The 23700-nt window shown below is 41.2% G+C and overlaps 1 protein-coding gene across 1 annotated transcript in view; it reads left to right on the plus strand.

The window, feature by feature from the left end:
• The first annotated feature begins 326 nt into the window (after positions 1-326).
• fam204a (family with sequence similarity 204 member A) overlaps positions 327-23700 on the plus strand; it is a 57850-nt gene continuing 34476 nt past the window's right edge. The window contains exons 1-5 of the mRNA XM_065296959.1: positions 327-732; positions 962-1049; positions 1354-1393; positions 9639-9738; positions 12127-12216. Of these exons, the coding sequence (XP_065153031.1) occupies positions 502-732; positions 962-1049; positions 1354-1393; positions 9639-9738; positions 12127-12216 (549 nt within the window). The 5' untranslated portion in view covers positions 327-501. The remainder of the gene's footprint in view (positions 733-961; positions 1050-1353; positions 1394-9638; positions 9739-12126; positions 12217-23700) is intronic.

The following is a 23700-nucleotide window of genomic DNA, read 5'->3' on the forward strand; positions in this document are numbered from 1 at the left end:
TCTTAGGTAAGTTAACGTTACTAATCAGAAAAAAAAATATTTTCACATGTATTGTTTAACAGACATGACTTTTTAGGGATTCTTTGTTCGCAAAAAGCATACATCAATAAAAAAAATACTGCGATTATCGAATGCACAGATTAACCTATCAAAATACATTTTTTCCTAAATTATAATTTATTATTCAAAAAACAGAAAACAATCATTTATATGGTGCTATGCCAATACGTATCCGCTTACAGAAAGCGTCCAATCATTTTCCATGTTACAGATGACGCTCAATCGCTCATCCAATCAAAAAGCGCTATATTCAAAATGCGGAAATACCGAACGCAACTGTAAACATACTGCTTTCATAGAAGTGGTGAGGTGATGCACATGGATATCGTAAAATCACTAAACGATTTATATATTATTTATAACACAAATAACCTCACTGTTTGACAGAGACTAACACATGCGTCTTCAAGAGTTGTTTGTCGGCGATTCGCAACATTGAATATGTATAGCGGACTACTCCCGTCGGGTCTCACTGAGGCTGATTTGAGCTCTGAAGATGATGGTGATGTTAGAGAGACAGAAACAAATGAGCACCTATCACCTCAGTCAAGCACAGAGACACACCCAGCATGTGTACAGCTTGAAAGTAACGTTAACAGGACTACTGATTTGCAAACTGATGCATTGTGTGATGATGATTGTCCTCCTGGAGTCTCCCTGGACAAATGGCAAGTACGTCCACTGAAGGAAGTTATGGATATTGTCAGAATATAACAGATCATGTAATGATTTATGAATCGTTGGTGGAGGTATGCCTAACATTGGGATCGTATTGTTTAGCAGCAGGTAGTTTGACAAACTGCTGAAAGGATAATATAAACAAAGCATGTTGCTAAAACAAGTGATCATTTAAAATCAATATGTCGATGCTAGTTTTTTTTATTGCTTTTTATTGTTACAGAGATTCAAAGAGCTCCAGAGAGCAAAATCTGATCAGAGAGTAAAGCAACCAAAAACAAAACGACAAAGAAAAAGACGACACAAAAAACGTGAGCATGTCTATTGGATGTAACGTTAGCTTTCTTATGACATGTCTGTTTTGATCTTCACAGAGATACTTTATTCACATCACAGATGCTAATTCTGGATAGTATCTTTCATGCAGATGTCTACATTCTACATACAGCTGTTTGAAACTGTTACATGGAAAATGTAAAAATTACTTTAGTATAGTTTACATGTAATATTACTTTTTAAGAAGAGAGGGACTGTGTCTATTTTAATGTATGTTAAATACAGTTTTAAATGCACTGAATTACATAAAATGTACTTTTTATTCTGCACCTTAAACAGGTGGGACTCAAACACAAAACGATGATGCAGAGCAGAAAAGGTATTGTGGACAGTTTTGGTTTGCTGCAAGACAGTTCATTTACAAATAGACCAGTCACAAGGTCTATGAGATATACTTGCACAAACATTTTTCAGATTTGATGGGATAGTTCAGCCGGAAATGAAAATACCCCATGATTTACTCACTCTCAAGCTATCCTCGATGTATATGATTTTCTTTTTCAGACAAACACAATCAAAGTTATATTAGAAAATGTCCTGGCTGTCCCAAGCTTTATAAAGGTAATAAATGGTGCTTCTGATTTGAAGCCTAAAAAAGTGCATCCATTCTTCACAGAAGAAATCCAGTGGGTTCCCAGTGGGTTAATAAAGGCCTTCTCAGGGCAATTGATGTGATTCTGTAGGAAAAATATCAATATATCTAAAATAACTAGGTTCCGATAAAGATGAGTGTACGTTCACAAGAGTTTGCAACATAGAACGTAGCCTCTCGTCTCTCTCGTCTCATCTACACCACATCTCATACGCTAGTAATGCACTCGCTGAACGCGTGTTGGTCATTACTGGAAGCTAGTTATTTTAGTTTGTCAAGTCAAAACCGAAGCACCATTTACTACCATTATAAAGCCTGGAACAGCCTGGACATTTTCTAATAAAACTCAGATTGTGTTCGTCTAAAAAAAAGATAATCATATACATCAAGGCTAGTGGTGTAACGAATCGCAGTTGATCCGTGATCCGTACGGATCACAACCCACGGTTCGGCTCGCATGTGATTCGCGGATTAATACGCAAATTTAAATAGGGAAAGTTTATCATTTGTAAGGGTTTCAAAGGTTTGCAAATGTTAACATTCAAGTGATTTTAAACCGTTTAACTGCAAAAAGGCGCTAAAGTGAGCAGTTTACTTTGCGCACAAACGCACGTGTGGTTGAATGCGTCCGGTACAGCTAGAGTCCAACGTGATCATCCTTCAAACATCAGAACTCTTGATATGTAAATTTCAGAGAGTTGCGCTACTCTCTCTCATACTGTTGTATATTAAAATACATTTGGCTAACACAGCAAAAAAAAAAACAACGTTACGTTTTTATGTGGGATACTGTTTATGCTGCGCCGTTTGTAATTTGCCCTCTGTCTGTGTTTGTGCACGCGTTTAAGGGGACTCAGTAGTGCACACACAGAGAGATATGCAGTCTGTGCATATTTGGTCTTAAAGAGACAGTTAGCTCAATTGATTTAACATGAATGAGACAGACCTAAGTAATCAAACAACCTAAACACAGAGAAAATCACTTATGAAGCTTTAAAAAATAATAAATAAATTTATAATATAATAATTTAATTAATACAATAAATGCAAGGTTATTATTCAATTGGATTTCTGTACCTAATGATTTTAGACCTTACATAATGTGCAATTTTGTTCTTTTTTATAAATGTATGTAATTTCTTGATTTGTTATTAGATTTTTCCCATACTTTTTTTAGCTGATCCGAAAAATGATCCGATCCGTGCCTCAAAAACCGTAATGTGATCCGAACCGTGAGTTTTGTGTTCCCTTTCAGTCGGTCACTACGACGTCACGTCGTGACCGACGAATTGGGAACTCGCTTAGAGAGACCAATCTGCTTCGTTTACTACTAAAACGCCAATGAACTTGGCATTGAGATATTTGCATAATGCTGGCGCCGCCCCGCCAGGTGCCTTTATAAGCAGCAGGTGCAAATAGGGAAATTAGCTTTTTCGCTTCGAAAGCCGGCTTTATCTGCTACTGAGAAGCTACTCTCTGCTCTTCTGGAAACGGTTGCTGAAGTTGATTGACAAGCAGTACTAACACAGCGGACGCTCGCAGTATTCCACGGCTCTGCATCTTTTTTGTTTTGAGTTTAGTGTGTGCGTTGCCTTCCCTGTGCGCATCATCAGCTGAGCACCTAAAGAGTGATTTCCCTAAAAGAGTGATACGTGAGAGCTCTGTGTCTTTTTAAAGGCAGCCACTCTCTCGTATATACGGCGATCAGCGTCCTTTTCAGGATAGCTTTTCGCCCGTGCGATCTTGGGTGCGAGAAGTATAAGGGTTCCAGTGACGGTCACGAGCGCTGTCTTCGTGCTCAGGCATCGAGCACCCCGGGGCTGCGTTCGTGGAGAGTTTCTGTTCTCTCTGTGAGAGCATAACCCTCTTGGATTGCGGAGACGACTGTCGTTTCTACGGGAACGCTGTCCGCGCCTTTGCAGTGCTGACGCCGCCATGGTGCGGCTGTCAAGCGCTCGCAGGGCGCCCTTCGCGTCACTACGCTGAGTAGGACGGAGGATGCGTCCTCCACCTACCAGCCTTCTCATCCTCAGCTGGTTGAGGCTCCGGTGGAGACTGCAGAGTCGTGTTCTACGATGTCTGCCGAATCCATTGGACCTCCTTCTGGTCCCGTCACTTCTGCAGCATCAGAGGGGTGTCCATTTTTCCTCCGAGGCAGAGTCGTTCCGGAGATGGCGGCCGTGCCCGCTCGAGCGGCGGAGACGGTAGAGTTGGAAAGGTTAACCCCTCTCCGCCCGAACCGTCCCGCCCACAGGATTGGTACTTCGGAGCTGCTCGGGCCTCTCGGTCCTCTCCTCCTGTGCCTTTCTTTCCCGACGGCACGAAGAGCTGACGTGATTTGCGGCCGTCCGGCCGTTCAGCTTCACCCCTCACCTCCCTCACCAACGGAGCCGCTAAGGGCGGGGACCCCTTCAGTGGAGCGGGATGCGTTCCTGGAGGGACCACCCAACCCTTCCCTCCCGTGTTTGTAGACAGTCGTCCGGTTACGGACGCTGCCCATCAGGCATGCCGGAGAGGCGGCTTCGGCCCTGCACGCCATAACGTTGCTGCAGGCTCACCAAGGATTTACGAGGGAGCCCGCGACCTTCAGTCGTGCGATGTCCACCACAGTGGTTCAAGATCGCCACCTTTGGCTGTGTCTGGCTGACATGACGGACGCAGACGAGAACAACTTGAATGCTCCTGTCTCACAGACCGGCCTCTTCGGCGAGCCAGGGGAGTCGGACAGCTCCCCTGCGCAGACTGAGGCGATCTCCTAGGTCATGCCCCGGCGGAAGAGAGCTGCCCTTGGTCCACCACGCCGGCTCCTCAGTCTGCCTCTCGCCGTCGGCGTCCTGCGGCGACCACGTCCGTTCCCCTCCTCGGACCCCATCTCGGCAGCGCAGGGGAACCGGTCGTCAGCAGCTCGCCCCGCCCGCTTAGCCGCTTCCCGTGAAAATCGGGAGTTTAAGTGGCCAGTGAAGGGCGACCCGGATTGGCAGAGGATCACTCTTCAGGAGATGGAGCTCCTTCCCCCGATAGAGGGTCGGGTGGAAAATCCTTGGTTTGCATATGTTCCACCGGCTGTTCGGCCGGTACCCACTTAACCACACATAAGAGTGCATTCCTCTTCCCTCTCTAGGTCTCCGGAGGATCGAGAGAGCCGTGAGCGGGTACACACCAGCTCCCCTACCTCTCCTCTATCGCCAGCGGGTGACCTGAGGAGTCCGAGCTCTCCGCTGAGGAGACCGGACCACCAGCACCCTTATCGGAGTCTGCGCTCTCCGCAGAGGAGACCAGACGACCGTCACCCTCAGCGGGCTCAGGTCAGTGTCACACACACATACTGTAGATGTTTATGCTGTCACAGCAGACGCACCGGCAGTCCCACCTGTCTCGCTTCGCTGCCCCACCGCGGGTACTTCGGTAGTGTCGTTATTTCTCCTCGTACGGTGCCTGGGTGCTTGGCTTCAGTTCCCAGCCCGTTTCGTTGGGTTTTACGCACGATCCGCCTCGGTTACGAATCCGGCACACCCCAAAATTCGGGCTTTCGTTTCACTGTAGTGAAAGCGTCCGATGCACATGTACTGCGTGCAAAAGTCGATATCCTGTTGGCGAAGGATGTTCGAGCCGGTCCCTCTTACCGAGATGATGATGATAGGGTTTTTCCAGCCTTTATCTCATAGTACCCAAAATACGCGGCGGGTTACGATCGATTTGATTTACGCTCCGGCTCTACGAAGGTGTTCTTTTTGGATGATAACGCCGAGGCTCGTATTTCAATATTCAGATCGGTTTGCAGCCTTAGACCTGTAAGACATGTACTTTATGTGTCCATCTCCCCCTCGCTTTAGACCGTTTTTCGCTCTGCGTCGTGGGGTGGGCATATTAATACTAAGTACACCATTCGAGCTGTCTCTCTCTCTCCGTGTCTCCATGTGCTAGTCACGGCATTAAAATGTCAGAGAGAGAGCGTTGTTCGCATTCTGCTTTTTTCTACGTCGACTTATAATAGCCCGTTCTTGGCAGACGTGCGCGAACACAGAGAGTTAATGCTTCGGCATCTCGCTCGTTTAAGTCTTCAGGTCGACTGGGAAAGAGCAACTTTGCCCCGTGCAGAGGATCCTTTTTCTCAGTATGGAAATAAGACTCAATCGACTAATTGGCGTGTTTAACAAGAGCGCGCAACCAGTCAGTTCTGACTTGCCTCGGTTTAATTCGAGGGAAGTACGCGGTCCCTCTGAAACAATTTCAGAAGCTCCTGGACATATGACAGCATGCTGCGGCTGTGACGCCGCCCGAGCTGCTTCATATGAGACCGCTTCAGCGTTGGCTTACGATCGAGTCTCGAGGAGAGCGTGGCACACCGACATTCACCGTGTAAACATTGCACCTGCGTGTCATTTCAATTTTTCCCCGTGGTAGACCCGGCATTTCCGATAGAAGATATGCCCCTGAGGGGTCTCCTGGCATTCTGTATATTGCAATGCCCTCAGCACGGGATGATCAGCCACGTATGACGGGCTTGCAGTCTCAGGGGTGTGTATAGCACCCCAACTGCCGCGAGCGGTGCGCTGTATATCTGGGACTTGTACGCTCCGCTATGGAGATGCGAGGGAAGGATGTATTAGCCGACACCAATAACATTGCGACTGTTGCGTTATTTACCGTTAAGGCGGTTTTGCGCTCTCGTCACCTGTCGCATCTCGCTCGTCATCTCCTCCTTTGGAGTCAGAAGCATCTGAGGTCCCTTCGTGCCATTTACATCCCGGGTTCGCTCAATACAGCGGCAGACGCGCTTCCCGAGCTGCGCCCCCAGCGAATGGCGACTCCACCTCCAGACGGTCCAGCTAATTTGGAAGAAGTTCGGTTGTGCGTAGATAGATCTGTTTGCGTCGCCGGACGATACCCACTGTCGCCTATTTTATTCACTAACCGAGGGCAGCCTCGGCGTGGATGCGTTGGCACACAGCTGGCCGCGGGGGGTGCATAAATACCCATTCCTTCCAGTGAGCTTTATTGCGCAGACACTGTGCAAAGTCAGGCAGGACGAGGAGAGCCTTTTATTAGTCGCCCCGTACTGGACTACCAGGAATTGGTTTTCAGAGTTAATGCTCCTCGCGACAGCCCCTCCCTGACGATTTCCCCTGAGGAAAGACTTTCTTTCTCAAGGAAGGGGCACATTATGGCACCCGCGCCCCGACCTGTGGGATTTCCATGTTTGGTCGTTGACCGCGCACAAGGTTTAGGTGATTTATCGCAAGCGGTATCTAACACCATCGACGCGGTTCGAGCACCGTCCACAAGACGGGCTTACGCGCTTAAAGAAACCTTTTTCGTCACCCGGTGCTCTTCGCAACGCGAGGACCCCAGAGAATGCCATTAACATTGTGCTTTTATATCTTTAACATAGGTTAGATGGTAGGCTGTCCCTCCGCCATTAAAGTTGATATCGCCGCTATTTCTGCTCATCACTCTCTTATCAACGGCAGATCAGTTGGCCAGCATGATTTAATTATTACATTTTAAGAGGCGCTCGCAGGCTAAACCCCTCGCGCCCTCCCTCTTTCCTCCTGAGACCTGTCCATGGTGCTGAAGCCTTCAGGTCTCCCTTTTGAGCCTTTGCAGTCTACGAGTCTGATGTTTTTATCAATGAAAACTCTGACCCTGATAGCATTGGCCTCCATGAAGAGAGTAGGGGATTTACATGCATTCTCTGTTGACGATTCGTGCTTTTAGTTTGGTCCTGCTGTCTCACTGAGACCCAGACCAGGCTACGTGCCCAAAGTTCCCACCACTCCCTTCAGAGATAAGGTGGTGAGCTTGCAAGCGCTGCCCCCGGAGGACGCAGACCCAACCATGGCTTTGTTGTGCCCCGTACGCGCACTGCGACTCTACGTGGATCGCACGCAAAGCCTCAGGACCTCAGACCAGCTCTTTGTTTGTTATGGTGGCCAGCAGAAAGGGAAAGCTGCCACTAAGCAGAGGATGTCTCATTGGATAGTTGATACTATCGCCCTGGCTTATAATCTTCAGGGTATTCCTTGCCCCTTTAATTTGAGAGCGCACTCCACACGGAGTGTTGCCTCATCTTGGGCTTTAGCTCGTGGTTCCTCGCTAACAGACATCTGTAGAGCTGCTGGTTGGGCGACACCTAATACGTTCACTAGATTTTACAGTGTTCGTATCGAGCCTGTATCCTCTCGTGTTCTTTCCTCACCAGGGGGAGCACGGAGAGCAGTCTCGCAGGTCGGCTTGCAGCCTCCAACTGATGCTTCATAACTGTGTCAGTATGGAAGGCCTTCAGAACAAAAATGCGTAATGGTTTGAATTGTTCTTCCTCCGCTGCCTTGGCAGCCTTTGTTGCGGAGCATTGGCTGTCAGCCTTTCACTAGCTGTATCCTCGCGAACCTACGTGTCTGGCTCGGGCTCCACATTGTGTCCCACCGGGTTCCTTTGTGAGTATTTTTCCGTGGGGTTAATCCTACCAGCCCACGTTTCCCTTAGCAGAGCACTGCTTTGCTTACACAGCCACGGCTGTCATTTTACCTCAACTATGGTTGACTTTCGCCCACCATTAGCCCTTAAGAGGGGCGGTGGCTTCCGCAGCGTTCCTGTCCCGCTCAGGTAGGGCGCTTCCCAGTCGCTGGCACTTCTGTGGGGTTAAAGGAACAACTAGTGCCCGGCCTTCTGCCTTAAAACCTACCTCCTCCTCCTTAAGTGGAACCGGAGGGCTTTTACGCAGACTCTGGAAGAGGTCAGCCCCTAGTGGCGTTTTGGTAGGGATTCCCAATTCGTCGGTCACGACGTGACGTCGTAGTGACCGACTGAAAGGGAACGTCTCGGTTACGGATGTAACCCTCGTTCCCTGAAGGAGGGAACGGAGACGTCACGTCCCGTCGCCACAGGGCTGCTCCCTGCTGTTTATCGACCGGTCACTTTCTCCCGGCTTTCTCAGCGAAAAGAAGCTAATTTCCCTATTTGCACCTGCTGCTTATAAAGGCACCTGGCGGGGCGGCGCCAGCATTATGCAAATATCTCAATGCCAAGTTCATTGGCGTTTTAGTAGTAAACGAAGCAGATTGGTCTCTCTAAGCGAGTTCCCAATTCGTCGGTCACGACGTGACGTCTCCGTTCCCTCCTTCAGGGAACGAGGGTTACATCCGTAACCGAGACGATCCGTTGCACCCCTAATCAAGGCTGACATGAGGGTAAATCTAAATCATTGGTAATTTTAAAGGGCACCTATTTCATTGCTAAAAACAATGTTATTGTGTGTAAATGGTATAATACAATGTGTTTGGGTGGTTTGTGGTTAAAAAACACATTCTTTTCCACATACCGTACATTTTTGTAGCTCCAGATCATCTTGAAATGCACAGATTTTGGACAAAACTTGTTGATTTGAAAAATGCTGTATCCCTGATTTGCCAGCTAATCTGTATGTTTTGATTGGATTGAAAACCTCTGACGTCAGCCAAAAATGTGACGCTCCTTACCATGTTTGAAAGATTCGCTCACAATGCAATGCTGACATGAGTTAACTTACAGGCTGAGTCCGAAGCGGGAGCAATTATGATAATTTCGGTCTTGTCAACATCACCAATCCCAATTATTAAACTGTTGCCTACAATCCGTGTGTTTGTTGTAGTCTAAGAAAATAGATTTACGTTGGAGATGAACTCGCATCATTGTTTACTTTGGGATTTGTACCTCTTATACACACTTATACACAAAATTTAATGAAAAATCGTGAATCAGACAATAGGTGCCCTTTAATTTTTGGCTGAACTAGTTATCTTTTACCCTTCTAGTTTTATCATACATCACCCTTACACTTTGTCAAAGCATGTCTCATCCTAGCACCAAATTTACACTTGTAGAACATGTAACAGTTAGAGAAATAACAAAATCTTAGAAAGTTTTCTTGACAGTCTTTTAGCAACTGATAATAAATAAACATCAAAGCTTCTCGCTCGGTGTATTTGCACAGAAAGCTGGAGGAAAAGGAGGAAAACTGGAAGGAGCTCACGCAGTTTTTTGGCATGAAGGATAAATTCGAGCCTCCTCCTTGCAACAGGCCTCCTCCCAAGGTAACAATCATTTCCACCATATTCCTCTGCCACTCTGTGGGTGTCCTAATTCCACTGAAAAAATAATATCCCTCTGCTTCTCTCTGTTTCATGCCTGCTGTATGTCTAACTCATAATTGTTTCCTCTATCAAACGTGAAAGACAGCATGAGGAGGCGTCTTTTCTTCCACATGACACTGAGGATAACAGAATAGATGGTATTATATTTAATGATGAGATTACCTTAATCTTGACATGAGGATGTGGTAGCACTGTCTGTTCTGGTTGGTGTTTAATATTTCTTATATGAGGTGGATTTCTTCATTGCAAAATTTCTTCTGGTGAAAGCCACGGCACAATAGAGCGAGGAGCTCTTTCTAATGTTGTAATGTAGTGATAGGGAGTCTGATGCTTACAAATGAAATACACCGGCAAGTTTGAATGAAATACACCAGACAAATGACAGGTCCAATTTTTCCCACTCGCAAACTGAAGGGCATCACATGTTGTTGAATAATATAAACAATAAACATCATATGTCTTTAGCTGTCTTTAGGGATCAGCTTTTAGTATCACCCACTCTTTCTGCACATTCAACATGAAATATCACCTCTTTGAGTTTCATGTTTTATTTTCAGTGCAAATGCTCTTTTTTTCTACAGCGGATATGTCACAAAAATGTACCTTTTTTACATTAACAATTTTTTTTGCCATGCATGCATGTAGCGTCCATACAATTGTCATTATGCTGTCATATTAAGACTTCTTAGCAGAGCTCAGTCAGGTTACCGTATTATTATTGCTGTACTGTTTGCATATAAGGGTCAAAAAGTCTTCGTATAAAACAATGCATTTAAAAAACCTTTTATTCCATTCTACTTGCATGGTGTACACCTCAAGGTATACAGGTTTAAACTAAAGTGACCTTAATGACTTTGCATGTGTTTTTAAATGCTTCAAATTATTGCAGAAGTATAATTTTGCAACCTGATCTTGAAGGAAAATTGTAATTTTTTGCAAGGTAATTTTTTTAATGAATTGGTATGATGTGAATTTTTTTACAAAAAAGCGTGACAGTCCACCCCTAAATGCGACTATCAGTGTGGCAAAAGCAGATAGTTGTAAAATGTATAATTGAGATAATAAAAAGTCACATGAATTAGTCACCAATTATCTAAAACTTTAAATAATTACTGATGGCAATAACATTTTTAATTTTTTGCCTTACATTGAGGGTGAGTAGTCGCAGGGGCATGCCATGTGTTGCCCACTTCAGCAAAACCAAACAACTGAAAACAAGTTGATATGAAATCAGAACTTTAGATCAGTATTTTTAAAGTCAGTAAATATTTATATAAACATGAGAGGCGAAGTGTATATGTGGGTGAATAAAGAATAATTGTAGGAAGTTGACTTTGTTTGACATTTGCTTATAATGTCATTTATTCATCCAGAAATTCTCCTAATTAAATTTTCTATAAATAAGTCTCTTATGTGTAAAGCTTTGTAAATGGATCAAATTAATTTGTAACTTCAAGCCATGTTTGCACTAATGCATATTACTTATCATTTGGTGCATTAACTGAAAACATTTTGTGCAGTTATTTTTTAATTTATAATTTGTCGTGTTAGCAGAATGTTAGCAAGTGTAATTTGTTTTAAATAGAAAAAATGCTGCTAATTCAATTTTCCATATCTTTTAATGCTAAGCTCAAATAATTTTGCATTAGTTAGGTAAAATATGAGGTTATTGAGTTTAAATATTGTTTGATATACATCTTTGGCTAGTCTTAATTTATACAGTTCTCTCCATGTTCTCTTCATTTGACTTTCAAAGGGAATTTCTGTATTGGATAAACATAACAAAAGAGCATATAGCCTGAAAGCTAATTTTATTAAAGTTTTGACTCGGGCTGAGTCAAAAACCTTCCTCTAGTTGACTTCTGTAATGTTTATGTGACTGTTTTTGAAATCACAGTATGGAATATACATTAGCTCCTCCAGAATAAAGGACACATGGTTGTTCTTGAATATTTTGCACATCCGCCATCGACATAATCCAGCCATTTACTACTGTTCTTCATGATTTATTTACTGTTGGGTTCATGGTTTTGTTTTGGGATTTGCCTTGTGAAGATCAGAGAAACAAGACTGAGAGCTATGCTGCTTCTGATGGAAATATCTAATTAAAGACCAACGTGTATGTTTGGTAACCTCCTGAAGATTTTTTTGCCTAATATTTAATCAACCAACGATTTTCATTTATGAGAGGAAATCTACATATTTGTTGTAATAGCAATCATATTAAAAAGAATAGCCAAAGGCGTTCATGAGATACTCTTTGATTTTTTTTCCTTCAATTTCTATTTGAAATCACTTCATTTTATTCCTGTCTCTTCTCATCTTCAGTCAGGCCTGGAAAAGAGCATAGAGAGCGCCATCGCTGAAGGGGACTATGGGACGGCGGAAGAACTGAGTGACAGACTTGCTACTCGAGAGGTATGTTGCCCAGATAAGCCATCTCGGGGGGCGCTTCAACTGTGACAAATTGAGCTAATGGGTCTGTGGCCATATTGCCTGCAAAGACACAGAGGCTACAAACACACAACTGTGCACGCACACACACGCTCGTGCATGATTCAACTTGGGCATAAAGTCTTGCTACCCTTTTACACTAAAGTTAATGGAAAGCCCTCCCCCCTAGTTTGAAGTGCAGCAGTGTCTATAGAACTTTTGGTTCTGCCTTTTAATGAAGGCTACAATGCTTTCGAGCCATGCACTAAAACATTTTCAAGGTGGTAGTTTGCACCTTTGAAGTGAGCTCGTACCTAAATACAGCGCCTGCAGTTTTAAAGCGGCACATTTTAGGAGTGTATGTAGGATCAAGCGTTTCGTAGCTAATTTGGCAGAAAATGTAACATTCGCAGAGCTGTAATTGCAGGTAAAAAGACATTCGACTTTTCTGAAGTTGGGGCAATCATAGCGGACAATATTTTTAAGCCTTGCAAGTTTGATTCAATAGAATCTGAAATGCATTCGGCTAAATTCGCACCTAGCCTTTGATTCTAGCATTACTGCATGGAATTGATGTTCACCGTCAACTTTAAACAGTTTAGGGTAAAAAGGTTTGAACATGTTCTGCTAGTTTTCTTTACATACTGTACACATTGTTGACTTAAGGCATAATGAAATGCTGTTTGTAAAGAAAACAGGATTCTTGTAACTTTCGCAGGACATAAGAAAATACTTTCATCTGATACCATATTAATTCTGCAAAGTTATTATTTTTATTTCCTGCTTGCATGCTTTATTTGTTATTGGGTGAGTTAATAACAAGTGTCACTCGACATACAAACCAGCCTTTACTTTATCATGAAGTTGTGTGTTAAATTACATTGCACAAAGCATCTATTAATAGCTGTATATTTAAGTTTACTAAATGATTTCTAGGTCCCACTCTATAAATCCTTTTTATGAAAATAATTTCTTTTTACAGTTTATTGCCATGCTACATCCGAATCTATTTCTGGTTGTGGTTGTTTGTTTTAAATTGCATTTTTAGCAATACACTTCCTACAATAATTAATTTTCTATTAATTTTATAGCATATTATGGATAAAATGCTCTCGGGTCATGCTTAGTAAAGCACTCTCATCCAAACATCTAATTGGGTGAATCGGGATTAATCTTGTTAACCTCAAATATTAGTTTCCTTCATAATCAATTACAGTTTATGCTTCCTCTGGGTAAATGCGAAATGACACTATTTATTACCAGTTAATGAAATCATATTGTGTTGATGTTGGTTTAAATCGGTTCAAAGTAAGGTGATAATCATTTTCCTAACAAGCACAGTGTCATGGGAAGAAGCATTAAATAGCTCAGTAATGCTAACAACAGGCCCTTGGTTTAGGTAATTTTCTTAGCGTCTTTGCAGAGGTAATCCATACAGATGCTGCTTACGCTCATCTCTGCTGTATCTCTATGGTTTATCCGTTTCTTTCCTAGATCGACTGAGACATAATGGTTTCTTTGGCAACTGTGTTCAGAAACGTTTCATCTTTACATGAGCTTGATTTTGTTTTTACACGGCTATATCATCCTCTGCCTTTGTTCTTTTGTTTTGTTCAGAGTGCCAGATTGAAGCACAAGTTTATCTTGACTTCAAAAAGCTGCTAAAGAATTTCAGAGATGCCACAATTTTACTGAAAAATCTGTTGCATGTTTAAATTAAAAGAACTGAAATTTCTACAGCTAATCTGTCTTATCAAATAACATTGGTATTTGAATTACTGCAGGCAAAATTATTACTTTAGCCTGGTTTGCAGGTAAAAACAAAACGGCTAAATTGTATGGTGTTCCTCTTTGATTGACAAACCAGGAATATGTCTAAGCTTCTTAAAGCATCTGTGGATTTGAGTAGACTCAGCCGAGTCTAGAATCACTCACTCAGACAGACAAATGTCTGCTTCTGACACAACACTGACAATTGCAATCATTACCTGCTCTATTTGTTACTAAATTACAAATTTCATCAGTTAATGTGCATTTATCATCTGCTGGACTGAACATCTACCCTACACTGGCAGAAAAAATGCATCTAAAGAGTTTATATTAGTACCTCACATATTTGTACCAATGAGTGCATATTAGTACTTGGGACATATTGGTCCTAGGGATCGACCGATATGGATTTTTTTTTTAGTGCAGATGCCGATACTGATTTTTGTTTCATCAGCCTTAGCCGATGACCGATACAGGCTGCCGATTTTCTTGAGCCGATATTTGTAGCTGATGCCGATACACATAAAACCCTTACACGGTCGGCCGATATATCGGTCTATCTCTAATTGGTACCACATGTATACTTATCTGGCACATTTTAGGACTTTTTAAGGGTACTCATGCCCTAGTGACAGCTTGGGACCGTGTTTTTGACCGGTTTTTCACAGTGTACATAGATTCTTTCTGCCTCAGAGAGGTGTAGATATGAAAGGCTCTCTTTGAAGATGCCAATATAAGATACTGGCATGTTTTTAAGATTTTGTAATGCAGAGGTGCATATAAGCCATGATAGTATATGACATTTAAGGGGTTTCTCTTGATTTAGATTCGTGAGTCTCACCATTTATTATTGTAGCCGTATACAACACCTTTCCATAGCCACAATAACTATTGTTTATTCCGTATTATACTATTATATATTTATTTTTATGTTATACATTTAACATGCTTTTTGCTTTTTGACGCTTTTATATAGAGAACAGGAAAGATGGGAAATTAGGAAAGATGAGGATCTGGAAAGTCACATGCCAGATTTGAACTTACATTTCCAATTGAGCACCAGAAACTCTAACTGCTAAGCCACCTCTTTTTCTTTGGTTTTAAAAGATGCAATCACCCCACAACCTACTGTAATTTCACTACATTTCCTCTAATCTTGATGCAACTCTAGATAAACGGTGGGAATATGTTGCCCCGTATCTAGGGTCCTTGGGGCAATTTTATGCCATAATTTTTAATCCAGGTAGAATTCATTGTTACAGGGCTCTGTGGGGTCACAGAGCACCTGCCCAGGATAAATGTCAATAATCCCAGCTTTGGCAAGCATCAATTTCAAGGTTCTAATGATATTTGTGTCTACTGATATATGCAACATTATACATTCTGTAATATGTTTGCGTACTAATACAGCGTTAAATTAACGTGTTTAGAAGTCAAAAGGTCTGCAAACTCTATCTTTTGAATTTCTTTTGCCATATTTGGTGGTGTCTTCTTTTGCTTTTCTTCTCAACTCAAAAGTAGATGACGAGTTATTGGTTGCTTTTCTGCTTGGCTTTTTTAATCAAATGATAATGTAATAATTTTCCTTTAATCTGCAAATTCAAGCAATTTGTTAAAACCTTCTTTGAAGTTGTTCTAAAATGTGTGTTAAGCATAGGCTTTCATCTTTAAGCATTTGAAACAAAAATTTGATAGCATTTGATAGTAATAGCTTCTTTGAGATTTTCCTTTCATGAAAGTGTTGCTCACTTATTTGTACACTGTACATTTTTTTGTGTAAAATAACAGTAAAGAGCTGGCACAGAGACACCAGCAGTATACCATTATTTTTACGATATTCATACTGTATGTAAAATTACTTTACGGTAGTAGTCTGTAAACCAGAAAACCTGTATTTTTCTGTATTTCTATAATTTACAGTAAAGAGCTGGCATCAAAGACGCCAGCAATATACCATTATTTTTACGATATTCATATGTAAAATTACTTTACGGTAGTAGTCTGTAAATCAGAAATACAGTATATTTCTGTAGTTACACTGTCAAATGTTTCACAGTCTAATATGATAAAAAAAAATGCACCATATTTCTGTGATTTATTTAAAAACTAAAATAAAATTGTTTAGTTTGTTACTTTATCACAGTTTACTAGACAGGCAGATCTACTGTATTATACTGTACAAAATACAAAGTACAAAATACTGTAGTGTCCTGTAATTTAAAACATCAGCTTACTGTTCAGGGCCTCTGTCATGTTGCTCCAATTTAAGCAGCCCACAATGCAACTACAGTAATAACCTGTTTAACATGAAAACAATATTTTAGTGTTGAACATTGGCTGTAAATTTACAGCAATTGCTTACAGTGTAGGTGTTATAATTCTTGGGCTGTGTAAAGTTTTTAAAAATATTAATAAAACCCTTCTTATTACCAAATATTAACAGTTTTTACTGTATATCATGTAACAAAAACCATACTGTACTGGTACCTTTCTTTAATGTTAGAAGCGGAAACAAGGTAAGTTGATGAGATAAAAACACACATACTTTAGTGAAGGTGCACGTATACATTCATTCAAGTGACTGCAACAATTCAATATAAATTAATAGGTTGTCCCATTTGAAGCCTCAGGAATTAAGAAATGTATTGTTTACATTGCATAATATTTAGTTTCAGATTTTTAGATGTTTTGACTGTTTGAAGAGCTTTTGGCAGTAGAGAATAAATGGCTAGTGTCAACTTAAGCGCTTTTATTTTAGCCTTATAAGCATATTTAATAACTGGAGCTGCACTTTGAGTCTCTGTAGGAAAGCAAGTGAGCAGTGCTAAACAAAAGACTGTCACACTTTATTATATCCTACACTTTCTTTCTGCCCTGATCATGAACATTCGCTCCGCATTTCCACTTCAAAACGCAGACTTTTTCGTCTCGAGCGGTGGGTGGTACTGCATCATTACACGTTTTGTGGGAGTCAGACAATATGAGCATGATTAAAAGAGAGACATTGTCTGAAAAAAGTTAAAAGTCAAATATGCTTTTAGAAATGAAGCAACTACACAGGGGTAGATACTTTTCTTTTGCGTCAGTCCAAGATCATGCATTAAATTTGGCCTTATAAATGGTAAGGATTTAAGATAAGGCCCATTAAACGTGTTGCATTACTGTTTCCTTCATCCATACTAATTTACCACCAATCAGCTGGGGTTCTGTCATAATATGTGTTTGAAATAAAGTGTGTCTCAGTAACTAAGTGAAAAGATAGCTCTAATCACATGTTGTTACCTGTTCTCTCAAAGTTTCTCTGTGTGTTCTTTACAAGGGTGTAAGAGTCATTATTGTAGTTAGGTCAGACTCAACGGTGGACACTAATCCAATTAAATTGCACTAGTTTGGCAGCTTTTAAGCAGTGAGACGTGTAAGTTATGGCTTATGTCTTCTGGCGTGATCGTAATGTATCTTTTTGTTTTCTCATCCAATTATTATTGTCCTTATTTCATTATTTTACAGGTTGTTATGGCTTATTATGGCATTAAGCATATTGCATATTTTTTGGTAATTTTCACCCAATTATGAATTGTCTTCCCCCCCCCTAAAATTAGCTTGATTAGTTATTTTATCCTTGCATTCCTGTTCTTCTTCAGGAAGGACATCCAATCTGTCGAGAAACACAAGAGTCGCTCTGTGCGGGCCCCTCTGGCAACAGGAAAACTGTGACGCAAAACTCTCCCCTTTGTTCCTTGTTCATCAGCATTAGCAATTTATCACAGAATGAACTTTTGTTATATCTTTAGATGATTCAAATTCTTGCCCATTAATTTTGAAATGGGTACTAAGCTTTTATCAAATGCTGAGGAATCTCATTTGGATTATTGTATTTCATTAATTACTTGATAGACAAAGCATACTTTTCAATGTAGATTTTTTTGTGCTCTTTAATTAATTAGCATGTTTTCTCTTTTAATTAAAACCATTTTTTCCAAATTAAAGCCCACAGCAAAACACATATATAATTTGTTTGTAATTAGCCCTTAATTGGTGGTAGTGGAAGCTTAGCACCCTCGTTTTCTTTTTCCTGATTGCCATTTTATTGCCAGTCAGTCATTAATTAAACTGTTTTTCTAATTAGCTCATAAAACTGTTGATGGCACATTATTGTAAGTGCGAGTTCAAAGCTTGCTAATAAGCCTTGCCTGCTCAGAAGAGGGAAGATAATGAAATGTGCACAAAGCCGTCGAACTTTCCGACTTTTTTCCACTCCCTTGTTCCCTGAAGATGACAGTCTTATGTATCTGGAATCAGATTATTGGGGCTAAAACACAGTAAAGCGCATTATACGCAGAGCTTCTCCAACTAGATCCCCCTCAGAGAGGCTGCCTCTCTCTCTGTGTCTTGTAATGCTGTTTGTCAAGTTGGTGGCAAGATTACGGAAACTCCTTGTCTTATTTTCCCCAACCACCCCCTTGAGACTGATAAGCTATGTTAACTGGATCTTTTACTGTATACAAGGATATCAAGTGTAGGACTGTCGATATGTTACTTTTGTTCTGAGGATTTTGTCTTTACTTTCAATTAGATGACACGGAGTATTGTCACAGGAGCGTGGCCTGTTTAGTTTTTTTTTCAAGAAATGCAATAGTGTTAATAAAATTTAGCTCAATATTGTTTAAACACTAAATTATATTTATATGAATTCATTTAACTATTTCTCAATTACATTTACATTTACATTTAGTCATTTAGCAGATGCTTTTGTCCAAAGCGACTTACAAGTGAGGTAAACAATAGAAGCAACTAGATAGAAAAGTTTGAAGACAAACTTTATGTTGGCTTGACAAAGCCTAGCCTGAATGTTTAAAACAGATTGAGAGAAATTTAAAACAAGTTTAGTTTAGTATTATAACTTTCCGTAAACATGATACCAAAAGTTACCATGTTAGCATGTTTAGCACTAAGTTAGCATGATGCTAACATGAATTAGCATGAAGCTAGCATGATGATAACATGAATTAGCATGAAGCTAACATGATGTTAACATGAATTAGCATGAAGCTAACATGAATTAGCATGAATCTAACATGATGCTAACATGAATTAACATGAAGCTAACATGATGCTAACATGAATTAACATGAAGCTAGCATGATGCTAACATGAATTAGCATGAAGCTAGCATGATGCTAACATGAATTAACATGAAGCTAACATGATGCTAACATGAATTAGCATGAAGCTAGCATGATGCTAACATGAATTAGCATGAAGCTAGCATGACTTAGCATGAAGCTAGCATGATGCTAACATGAATTAGCATGAAGCTAGCATGATGCTAACATGAATTAGCATGAAGCTAGCATGATGCTAACATGAATTAGTATGAAGCTAGCATGATGCTAACATGAATTAGCATGAAGCTAGCATGATGCTAACATGAATAAGCATGAAGCTAGCATGATGCTAACATGAATTAGCATGAAGCTAGCATGATGCTAGCATGATTAGCATGAAGCTAGCATGATGCTAGCATGATTAGCAGGAAGCTAACATCATGTTAGCATGATTAGCATGAAGCTAACATGATGCTAACATGAATTAGCATGAAGCTAACATGAATTAGCATGAAGCTAGCATGATGCTAACATGAATTAGCATGAAGCTAGCACGACGCTAACATGAATTAGCATGAAGCTAGCACGACGCTAACATGAATTAGCATGAAGCTAGCATGATGCTAACATGAATTAGCATGAAGCTAGCATGATGCTAACATGAATAAGCATGAAGCTAGCATGATGCTAACATGAATTAGCATGAAGTTAGCATGATGCTAACATGAATTAGCATGAAGCTAGCAAGATGTTAACATGAATTAGCATGAAGCTAGCACGATGCTAACATGAATTAGCATGAAGCTAGCACGAAGCTAACATGAATTAGCATGAAGCTAGCACGATGCTAACATGAATTAGCATGAAGCTAGCACGATGCTAACATGAATTAGCATGAAGCTAGCACAAAGCTAACATGAATTAGCATGAAGCTAGCACGATGCTAACATGAATTAGCATGAAGCTAGCACGATGTTAACATGAATTAACATGAAGCTAGCACGATGTTAACATGAATTAGCATGAAGCTAGCACGATGTTAACATGAATTAGCATGAAGCTAGCATGAAGCTAACATGAATTAGCATGAAGCTAGCACGATGTTAATATGAATTAGCATGAAGCTAGAACGATGCTAACATGAATTAACATGAAGCTAGCATGATGCTAACATGATTTAGCATGAAGTTAGCAAGATTTATTATGAAATTAGCATAAAGCTAGCACGAAACTAGCATGAAGCTAGTATGACTTAGCATGGAGCTAGCATAAGGCTAACATGACCAAAAGACCCAACCCCCATGTCTCTATGATGTTCGGATCCAGAGATATAAGGCTTTGTTTATTATGTTGCTAGGGTGCTCATATTTGGTTGTTAGGGGCGTGGCTTAATACCTCAATAAGAATCCAAAGAGACTGATTGGATGTCTGAGTAAAATAAGCCCACCCCCATGTCTCTGTGACACTGTGATGCAAAGATATCCATCTGGGCATTTTATAATGGCAGTCTATGGGATATGTTGCTAGGGTGCCCAAAATGGTTGCTAGGGGCGTGGCTTAATAGCTCTGGGGTGATCCTAAGAGACTGATTGGATGACTGAGTAAAATGAGCCCACCCCCATGTCTCTACGACACTCTAAAGTGAAGATATTCCATCTGGGACGCTTTTATTCCCTTATATGGGCATGTTCCCTGCCCCATTATAAGTCAATGGGGAAATTTGGGTGGCCCTTACGCCCCAGGGGTGAAACTTACACCCCAATGTGAGGCATGTTCTTACAGAGCCTGCCAGCCTCTTCAAATGTGGTAACCCAGAAGTTTCTACAAATTTCTCGCTCGCAGCTATGACCCGTCAAAGTTTGTCGCAATTTTAAGTCAATGGAAAATTTGGGGTGTTTGAGCGCCCCGTTTAGGAATTCGGTAGGTCCCATCAGTTAGAAAAGATATAGCATAAATCTACGTACCAGTCTTAAAAGTTTTGTAAAATTTTGTGGGTGTAGCTTGAAAGCTCTAGGAGGAGTTACAGTTAGAAAAAGTGTGGACCAGAAGAATAATAATAACTAGATATTAAAGTTTGAGGACAAACTTTATGTTGGCTTGAAAAAGCGTAGCCTGAACATTTAAAATGGTTTGACAGAAGTTTATTTTAGTAGGCTATCTGGCTGTTAGCATGATTAGCATGAAGTTAGCATGATTAGCATGAAGCTAGCATGATTAGCATGAAGCTAGCATGATGTTAGCATGATCAGTATGAAGCTAGCATGAAGCTAACATGATTAGCATGAAGCTAACATGAAGCTAACATGATTAGCATGAAGCTAACATGAAGCTAACATGATTAGCATGAAGCTAGCATGAAGCTAACATGATTAGCATGAAGCTAGAATGAAGCTAACATTTATTCCGTTGCTAGGGTACTAAGTTTGGTTGCTAAGGAGAAAATTGGCATCCCATAATGATCAACCTTCAAGCCACAAGTAAAACGGTCCAACCCCCGTGTCTCTATGATGTTCTGAAGCGGAGATATAAGGCTTTGTTTATTCCGTTGCTAGGGTACTAAGTTTGGTTGCTAGGGAGAAAATTGGCATCCCATAATGATCAACCTTCATGCCACAAGTAAAACGGTCCAACCCCGTGTCTCTATGATGTTCTGAAGCGGAGATATAAGGCTTTGTTTATTCCGTTGCTAGGGTACTAAGTTTGGTTGCTAGGGAGAAAATTGGCATCCCATAATGATCAACCTTCAAGCCACAAGTAAAACGGTCCAACCCCCGTGTCTCTATGATGTTCTGAAGCGGAGATATAAGGCTTTGTTTATTCCGTTGCTAGGGTACTAAGTTTGGTTGCTAGGGAGAAAATTGGCATCCCATAATGATCAACCTTCAAGCCACAAGTAAAACGGTCCAACCCCCGTGTCTCTAGGATGTTCTGAAGCGGAGATATAAGGCTTTGTTTATTCCGTTGCTAGGGTACTAAGTTTGGTTGCTAGGGAGAAAAATGGCATCCCATAATGATCACACTTAAAGCCACAAGTAAAACGGTCCAACCCCCGTGTCTCTACAATGTTCTGATGCTGAGATATAAGGCTTTGTTTATTCCGTTGCTAGGGTACTAAGTTTGGTTGCTAGGGAGGAAATTGGCATCCCATAATAATCAACCTTCAAGCCACAAGTAAAACGGTCCAACCCCCGTGTCTCTAAGATGTTCTGAAGCGGAGAAATAAGGCTTTGTTTATTCCGTTGCTAGGGTACTAAGTTTGGTTGCTAGGGAGAAAATTGGCATCCCATAATGATCAACCTTCAAGCCAAAAGTAAAACGGTCCAACCCCCGTGTCTCTATGATGTTCTGAAGCGGAGATATAAGGCTTTGTTTATTCCGTTGCTAGGGTACTAAGTTTGGTTGCTAGGGAGAAAATTGGCATCCCATAATGATCAACCTTCAAGCCACAAGTAAAACGGTCCAACCCCCGTGTCTCTATGATGTTCTGAAGCGGAGATATAAGGCTTTGTTTATTCCGTTGCTAGGGTACTAAGTTTGGTTGCTAGGGAGAAAATTGGCATCCCATAATGATCAACCTTCAAGCCACAAGTAAAACGGTCCAACCCCCGTGTCTCTATGATGTTCTGAAGCGGAGATATAAGGCTTTGTTTATTCCGTTGCTAGGGTACTAAGTTTGGTTGCTAGGGAGAAAATTGGCATCCCATAATGATCAACCTTCAAGCCACAAGTAAAACGGTCCAACCCCCGTGTCTCTATGATGTTCTGAAGCGGAGATATAAGGCTTTGTTTATTCCGTTGCTAGGGTACTAAGTTTGGTTGCTAGGGAGAAAATTGGCATCCCATAATGATCAACCTTCAAGCCACAAGTAAAACGGTCCAACCCCGTGTCTCTATGATGTTCTGAAGCGGAGATATAAGGCTTTGTTTATTCCGTTGCTAGGGTACTAAGTTTGGTTGCTAGGGAGAAAATTGGCATCCCATAATGATCAACCTTCAAGCCACAAGTAAAACGGTCCAACCCCCGTGTCTCTACAATGTTCTGATGCTGAGATATAAGGCTTTGTTTATTCCGTTGCTAGGGTACTAAGTTTGGTTGCTAGGGAAGAAATTGGCATCCCATAATAATCAACCTTCAAGCCACAAGTAAAACGGTCCAACCCCCGTGTCTCTAAGATGTTCTGAAGCGGAGAAATAAGGCTTTGTTTATTCCGTTGCTAGGGTACTAAGTTTGGTTGCTAGGGAGAAAAATGGCATCCCATAATGATCAACCTTCAAGCCACAAGTAAAACGGTCCAACCCCCGTGTCTCTATGATGTTCTGAAGCGGAGATATAAGGCTTTGTTTATTCCGTTGCTAGGGTACTAAGTTTGGTTGCTAGGCAGAAAATTGGCATCCCATAATGATCAACCTTCAAGCCACAAGTAAAACGGTCCAACCCCTGTGTCTCTATGATGTTCTGAAGCGGAGATATAAGGCTTTGTTTATTCCGTTGCTAGGGTACTAAGTTTGGTTGCTAGGGAGAAAATTGGCATCCCATAATGATCAACCTTCAAGCCACAAGTAAAACGGTCCAACCCCCGTGTCTCTATGATGT

Source organism: Paramisgurnus dabryanus, chromosome 20 (genome assembly GCF_030506205.2).
Source record: "Paramisgurnus dabryanus chromosome 20, PD_genome_1.1, whole genome shotgun sequence".
In the NCBI taxonomy this organism is placed as follows: domain Eukaryota; kingdom Metazoa; phylum Chordata; class Actinopteri; order Cypriniformes; family Cobitidae; genus Paramisgurnus; species Paramisgurnus dabryanus.